At 39.2% G+C, this 7,977-nt stretch overlaps 2 protein-coding genes across 2 annotated transcripts; both read right to left on the bottom strand.

The window, feature by feature from the left end:
* Window positions 1–259: 259 nt before the first annotated feature.
* LOC113672125 (uncharacterized) lies at window positions 260–2,053 on the bottom strand. Its single transcript, XM_089198029.1, has one exon. The coding sequence runs from the start codon at window positions 2,051–2,053 to the stop codon at window positions 608–610; it is 1,446 nt and encodes a 481-aa protein (XP_089054155.1). The 3' UTR covers window positions 260–607.
* Window positions 260–7,791, bottom strand: LOC113672167 (uncharacterized). The gene is made up of 3 exons (XM_089198036.1): window positions 7,249–7,791; window positions 5,501–5,827; window positions 260–2,190 (listed from the first exon to the last, which is right to left on the bottom strand). Exons 1-2 carry the CDS (start codon window positions 7,743–7,745, stop codon window positions 5,539–5,541), a joined length of 786 nt encoding a protein of 261 aa, XP_089054162.1. The 5' UTR covers window positions 7,746–7,791; the 3' UTR covers window positions 260–2,190; window positions 5,501–5,538.
* Between the last annotated feature and the right edge of the window lie 186 nt (window positions 7,792–7,977).

Raw genomic sequence — 7,977 nt, 5'->3', positions numbered from 1 at the left:
TTTACTTCAGTAATAACATCTAAAGAACGTGACATTACTCGGAAGTTAAAATACATCTTGCTTTTGTGTCCCAAATGGATCATGTGGTAGACAGTCTAATAACCGGAGACATTTCATAGGCTGTAACATGGCATGGTGGTCCACCACAAGCGACGCCATGATAAATTAGTAACGAAGGCCAAGTATTTTAACTTGGCTAAATTCTCTTGTGAAAATACTTTAAATGCAGTAAGTGGAATCGAAAATCTTGCAAAAATAACGTAATAAGCTTTATTTGTTGATAAAACTGATCTTCCATAACAAAAGTTCGAGAGTTTGCTAAGATGCTGGCAATAATTTGCGAAGGATTAGCAAAGAATGTTTGAATATATAATACGAATTCTGTTTAATATGCTTTAACATTAATTATGAAAAAGGCTTATACGTAAGCAGATGAAAACATAAATATTACGAGTATCTGAAATTCCACAAACATAAAATATCTTAGAAAAATAGATAACGAATTTTCCCTTTTCAAGAAAGTTTACAAAAGAGGTTTGATATCCGTGTGAAACAAACGCTACTTTACATTCCAGTAGCCGAGTTAACTACATAAATATACTGGCTTTCAGCTTGACTTTTTCGTGGCTTTGTCAACAATATTTAATGCCTCTTTGAGCCACGATACCTGCGTCTCTGAAGCGAGAAACTTTCGTCTGATATCCGCTACCTCCACGCACCTCTTCTCCAAGCTGTTCCTCAAGTGGCGATTTTCTTCGTTCAATGCTGTCATAGTGTCGTGTAAATCGTTGTAATCTCTTTTAAACTGCTGTAGAATCTGGTTTTGACTCTGGCTTCGATTCCTCGCCTCTTCCAGATCTTTCTGAGTTGCTGCCAGAACGAGCGACAGCTCAGAAAACTTTCCATGGCTGTTGAGATGTTCCCGAAAGATCTCGTTCAATTCTACACAGAGCAATAACAAATGCTCATTTGTGGTAGAGTCTGTTTTAGCCTTACTCCTTTCCTCGCTGGCTCTGTTGCTTTGATCAGCAAGATTTTCTTTTAGTTCATTCACGAGACTTTTATAGGACGCAACTTCGTTTTCTAATGACTGAATGCGCGTTTTCCTTTCGACATCCAACTTTTCCCAGTTTTCTAAAACATTTCTCAATTCTCGCACTTCCCTCCAATATCCTTCCATCTCCGATTTCATTTGTTTCTTAATCTTAACTTTCTCCTGTTCGTTTTTCTCCGATTTCTTTGTCAACAGTTCCATCTCGTTGATCGCTTCGACTGCTTGATCACTCGCATTATTGGCTTCAACTCTCAACTTACTCAAATCACTCTGATATTTACCGACAAAACTCCGCAAACTTTCCACCTCTTCCCAGCTTTTTTCATGCTCTTCTTTATAAACCACAATCTGGCTTTCTAACTCTTCAATCCGCCGAGCTTTCTCGCTTTCATTTTCTTCCAGAAAATCAATTTTCTCCTTTAAAATTTTCAATTCGTTCTCGTGAGACTCCGCTTCAGATTTCAGCTCTTCTTCGAGTTTAAATCGTTCAACTAGTTCCTCTTCAAGCCTGATTTTAAACGTTTCCAACTGGCTTTGCACAGTCGCTAAATCTTTGCGTGTTATGTAAAGTTCCGATTCAACCTCTTCACGTGTAAATCTCAATCCGCAACTATTGCAATGCGTCTCTAAATTTTCCGCACATTTCATTCTCTTCTCTCCATTCTCTAAAACCATTCCACTCCGTTCTGTGCAATTTTCTGTGTTTACACGAAGAGCATTAAATTGTTTTGAATCTCCTGATCTTGCACCATTATGAACGTAATCGTAAACATTTTCGTCTCCATCTACATTTGAAGGAGACCCCTCAAAAGGTTTCAAATTTTCACAGATACCGTGCACCACCTGCTTAGAGTTGTCTTTGTAATTTGAATCAGCCATATAAATATCCTGTTCTCTTGTATCGACAGCAAAACTTTCCGGAGTCTTGATTCTAATAATCTCTCGAATATTCTTGCTCCCAACCGGCGGAGATCCCAACCTAATCGTTATATGAGTCATGTCGCTGCGCTGTTTTAATCGCGTGAAATTTCCAACATCTGAACAGCACTGCGCTGGGTGCTATATAAAATGGAAGTCTTGGCAATTCTTGGCTAAAATCCAACGCTTTCATCCTCTAAAGCATGTAATTACCAAACCTGTGAATCACATTACACACAAAAATTTGAATTTCAAGCAGTGTTTGGTCACAACGCGCACAATCTGAATAGGCAAGTGTCTCGTGAGGACCGATTTTGATCAGAGCCACCTGTGGCACTTTAAGCAATAAACTGCAATCCGCGAGCCTATCGGCTTTGATTACGCGCGAATTCTAATTGCACCACGCGACTAAACAGAGAATAAAGACGAGCGCGCGTTGATATGGAACTTTTTTTCTGGTGTTCAAATCGATGTCTCTCACGTTCGGGTTGAACACGAGAAGAAAAATTTCACGTCTACAAGCAACCATGTATTATTTTGTATATTACAGACACACCATAGGCCTTTACTACAAGAATAGTCGACTTTATCAATAAACAATAAAAAAACAGTTGTCGATTTTCGCTCTTAGCTGCGAGAAATGCCACCTCCAAATCCAAGTCACTTTCTGTTTTTCCTTTCATGTTTTGGTTTTCTTCCGCTTTTAGGAAATTTTAAACGTCTCTATTTGTGAGCGGCACAGATCTTTTAGTGTTGTTAGCAGCCATAATCCGGGAAAATTTCGAGAAACCACCTTGGATTCAAAATGGTGAAGACTTTGCCCTTCATTCATCAACATAACAGAGTGGCGCGAAAGGCGAGTGACGTGTCAGTCACTGATTGGCGATATTAAACACACGTGAAAAATTAACGTAAATAAATGACTGTAAATATATGAAAATCATATATGTGAAGAGGGTGGCAAAGGGGGAGGGGGGGGGAGGGGGAGGGGGAGGGGGAGGGGGAGGGGGAGGGGGAGGGGGAGGGGGAGGGGGAGGGGGAGGGGGAGGGGGAGGGGGAGGGGGAGGTTCCAATCACACATCACGCGGAATTTCTTTATTAAATCACGCATCACGGATAATTTTTTTAACCAATGACGTAAAAGGAGTCAGTACACTACGCTAATACTGAAAGATTTTAACCTATCGGATGTATTTCGTAAAAAAGGTTGTGGTTATTCATCGTGGTGAATAACAATAAAAGCTAAGTTTTTCGTTTGTCTCATGATGTAGTCACATGTGATGTAGAGCGCGACGTTTCGACTGCATACTGCTAGTCTTCTTCAGGCGATGAGGTCGACTGGTCATGCGTGATCTTATAAAGCATGATGCTCTGCTGTGATCAGTTGTTTTTCAACAGCTCTGATTGGTGCATTTCGATCCTTGCTGTTTCACTCAGTGGTTAGCTCCCTCGGCGGTCCGCTGTCGCACAGCTCTCCTGTTGTTGTGTTTCTTGATCGTGGGTATCCACGCTTCTGGAATTTCTATTCCACTATCCCTGTTGATGTTGTTAGGGTGAAGTCTTAAATGAATTGCCTCTTTGACTCTGTGCGTGTAGTATAAAGGGTCACGATCAAAAAACGAAGTAAAGTTTAACGACCTCATCGCCTGAAGAAGACTAGCAGTATGCTGTCGAAACGTCGCGATCTACATCACACGTGACTACATTGTGAGACAAACGAAAAAACTTATCTTTTATCACGATTGGATGTATTATCAAAAATTAAATTGAATCCAACGTTTTTTATACTGGAATGAATCGCGTTTCATTTGTCATATTGCTTTTTGTTAGACAAATAAAGACGACTTAGTTGTTGAAACTAGACGCTCCGAGAGCGTTTACTCGGGCTTCGTATCGCAATATCAAATCGTACTTTACAAGTATAGAGCACAATAAAAATAAATCTTAGGTATTTACAATTCAAGGTGCTTCCTTGAGTATCCTCTTCATCCAATAGCTTGTTTGCCTCACCTTCGAAGTTCTGTCCACAAAGATTTTTTTTTTTCAATTCAACATCTGAGGTGTTCGTCTGGGTATCATAGTCGTCATAGTATGTTCTTTAATAAGTCAATAGTCATAGTTTTGACAATGTTTACGTAGTTTGAACCCATATATGGCCCAATAGTTATCTCGTGAGAACTAGTATGAACTTTACTAATTTGGCCATCTTTCACATGATTTGCGGCCACTAGTGGCTCTAAGATTGATTAGAAGTCTGCATCACCTTAACTTTTTTTTTTGATACACAGGCATTATTTATGTCAATGCTTTGCCCAATCCTCTTATGTACGGCAACTGTCTTTATGCAAGTAAAGGATATAACGTGGCTTTTGAATTCGTTTACGTCAAAAAATGTTTTCCTCGTGTACTAACTCATTGCCTACATTACCATCCTCTCGGTAGGCATAAAATGATACCAAAATTCTAACGTCTTTTACCGTTTCAGTCGTTTAGGTCGACATTCTTTCAGATCTTTCATTCGATGGATTCAGATACTTTCTGGTCTTTCTGGATACGATCTGGCGCCCCACCACGACCAGGCGGTCGACAAAAATATCACTAAAGGTCATAGTCCTTGTGCAAATGTTAACTTTAGTAACTTATGCTTATTGTGTTACGATTGTTTGGACCTACCACGAACATCAAAGACATCAGAGGTCAAGCGAAGGTCAGAAAAGGACGGAAAAGACCAGAAATAGTGTCACGGCTGCCGCGGTTTATTGATCTTTGTTAAGACTCTATTCACTTTGAATGATAGGTTTCCTCTTAGGGCAAAGAACGTTCATTATCACGGGAATCTAATTAGTAAGTCTTATAAATCACGCGTCACGGGCTTGTAAAATAGAAAATCACGCATCATGTTGTCGTGTGCAGTCCCGCGTCACGCGGATAATTTGGGTTTAATCACGCGTCACTCTGCAAATTTTGGGGCCATCACGCGTCACGTGAACCGTAATTTTACACGTAGGCTGTTACAGCTTTTCTCAGGGCTTGAGATAATAGTATAACCCTGCATCCATCCATTAGGTGCGGCTCAGAAGTAGAGAGTCTCCATTCGAGAAACTTACCACAAGAAATTGCGATTCAATTAAAGTTCTTTTTTCCCTTGTGTTGGACAAAGAAAAATTCAGAGACCCCATGAGGGATCGAACCTCAGACCTCCAGATTCCGTGCTCAGATGCTCAACTAGTGAGCTACAATAGATCTCTATAGTGAATTGGACCATTACAAGTTTCATCTGTTAAACACGTCCTCCATACCGCTAAAATGTGGAAAGTCTCGTTTGAGTGAAATGAAAAAGGAAGATGGTAAATTTTGAGCTCGGAAACGAAATAAAGGAAGTTGCTTTTTTCGCCTCATTGCCAAAGGGGTTTTATTTCAGGAAGCAGTAATATCAGGCCTACGTTGATACGCACAGTTTTCAACCGTTACACTAAAGGCAAAAAAAGTTTACATACATCAATCACAAACTGAGAAAATGTCACCAACCTGTTTTCTCCATCACCATTTGCCTCTACTGGAAGAACTCAAGAAGTCATTTCTGTTGACGAACCACCAGATTGTGAACAATAATCAATGTCTTGAACAACAATATTCTGATCTGCTATTTTGTAAACAACATTAGCCAATGAAGAGCCATCATCTGAGTTGGAAGGTAGCACTGAAAGCTCATAGAGATTTGCAGCCTTCACCTGGATCGGAAGGACAAACTGTACCCAGCGTTCATAAAATGATTGTCTTGGAACTGATTTAGTGTCAGTGGGAACTGTGATTGACATCAATAGCATGCCAGATTGTTTGACTTTGGGCTGATCACTACAGGAGAAGCAAAATTGAATTTAACCCTCTAATCCCTAAGAGTGACCAGCATCTAATTTCTCCTCACAATATCACCCTTGAATCAAACATAGAGGTTATGAGAATAAAGGAATTGATCACCAACTAAAGCAGCTCTTGATTGTAAAACAAATTCTCCTTGTCAGCACTGTAGAAAATGTACAGAGAACAGTATGGAGAATATGCAGACATGCATTAGGTTGCAAAAGGGTTAAATTGTAAATAATCAGCAATCTACCAAATCATTTTTTTCTGGCATACAAGTTTAAAAAAAGGAATTTCTCCATATGCTAATTGGTGATTTATGTGTTGGAGAAAATCATCCAGCTTTACAACAACCATAGCTTCATAGACACATTATCAAATTTTGAAAAAGTCTGGGTCCCATTTCTCAGAATGGCAGTTGACTCTTGCCTGATGGACACCTTAGGGACACCCCGCCATTGCTGACAAGAGCTAGCCCCCTAGCAAAACGTGTAAAGGAAGTACATGAATGAAATAAATATCTCTTATTACAGACTCTTGCTATTACAGAAATGCAGACACTTTCATGCCCCTTCAGTGCGACGTTTCTCTTGTTTTTTCTCTCACCATAGTGGACACTTAAGTACTTCATCCAAAATCCTGACTCACATAACATTGCGATACAGGAAAATAAAGAAACTATTCTTCAATTGGGTGCAAACATGAGAATTTCCTGCTTGCAGCCATATCTTTTTTTGCTTTGTGAGGCCATCTTAGAAACTTTATGTTTACTTAGAACTGTACATATTATTTCATTCACTTTGAGACAAATCAATTTTTTTTTCTCTTTTACCTTGCTATTACAGACTCTTGCTATTAAAGACACTGAATCTCCCCCTAAGGGTGTCCGCAATAACAGGAGTCAAATGTATTACTATATGAAGTCATGGTTCTGGAAAAAGTGCATTTTTTGCCATTTTTTCATTGAAGATCAAGACATCAATACTTCTTCTATTCAAAATATGAAGGGGTCCATAAAAATATAACGTAATGAAACAAAATAGACTGGTATTTGAGCTGAGATCTCCAATACTAAACCTAACATTTAGATTTCCAGTAATGACTGCAGGTCCATGAAGTTACAAGGGCTTTCAACAGACAAGAGTCAGACCTTTTTCAGAAAAAAGATGTGCATTGCAACAACTTTGTGGTTAGTTTACAAAAACTGCCTGTTGGCTCCTTAAACCGTTAACTCCTTGAAGTGGTAAACATGTAACTCCAGTACACGAGTAATGACAGTACTCAAACTTATCAGGTAGGAGTTGTTATCTGGATCTAACACCAAATTCTCGTTACTGATTCACAATGAAATGCGTAACAGCTATATACTGGGGATAGTTAACAATCAGATCTTGAAAGTTAAGGGCTAAACTTACATTTGCTTGGACTTTTGAAACAGGAAAGCATCCACAGTAAGAGCGAAAATCTTGGCAACTAACGACAAATCTTCGTTTCTCATATTGGCGGGAAAATAGACATCAATATTGTCTACAATGATAGCATGAGAAACTCTAGCTGTCGACATGTGGATAGACGCCATGTAATTCAGAAATTCCTCTTTCGTTTCCAAATAGACCATCTGTATGTTCTTCAAAGTAGCACTTGAGGGCTGAGTTCTTCCATGAGCGAGGAAAGGAAGTTTTGAGAGTTTTTTGGGACAAATAAACAGGACGTGTTTTCCTTCGTCAGCAAAGCTCAGAGCCGTTTCGAAAAGAAGTGAGGTTTTTCCAACTTCAGGCGGCCCACACAACAGGATTTTATCAATTCCAGTAACAATATCTGCATCAAAAAGTAAAGAAGATGTGCTTTCTTGGCCTTCTTCTTTAGATTCACCGCAAGAAGGATTATTGATGTGAAACAGACGAGATAACATTTTGACAAGACGCTGTTTACTGTCCTGTGCGCGGAATTTACCGCCAGGCGATATTCTAATGCGGAGAGGTCTGGGTACTAGACTTCTCATAAGCTACAAAACAGTCCTTTTCAAAAGGAACATTTTCATAAAAACTAATTTAGGAAATCAAAATAAAATCTAATAAACACACTTAATATATATTTGTTACACTGATTTGTTCGAATTTGAGAGACAAATTTCGGTCTTTATG

This window comes from Pocillopora damicornis, chromosome 1 (genome assembly GCF_964200805.1).
Source record: "Pocillopora damicornis chromosome 1, jaPocDami1.2, whole genome shotgun sequence".
NCBI classification, from domain to species: Eukaryota; Metazoa; Cnidaria; class Anthozoa; order Scleractinia; family Pocilloporidae; genus Pocillopora; species Pocillopora damicornis.
The sequence above is the reverse complement of the archived record's forward strand: the minus strand, read 5'-3'. Positions and strand labels throughout refer to the sequence as shown.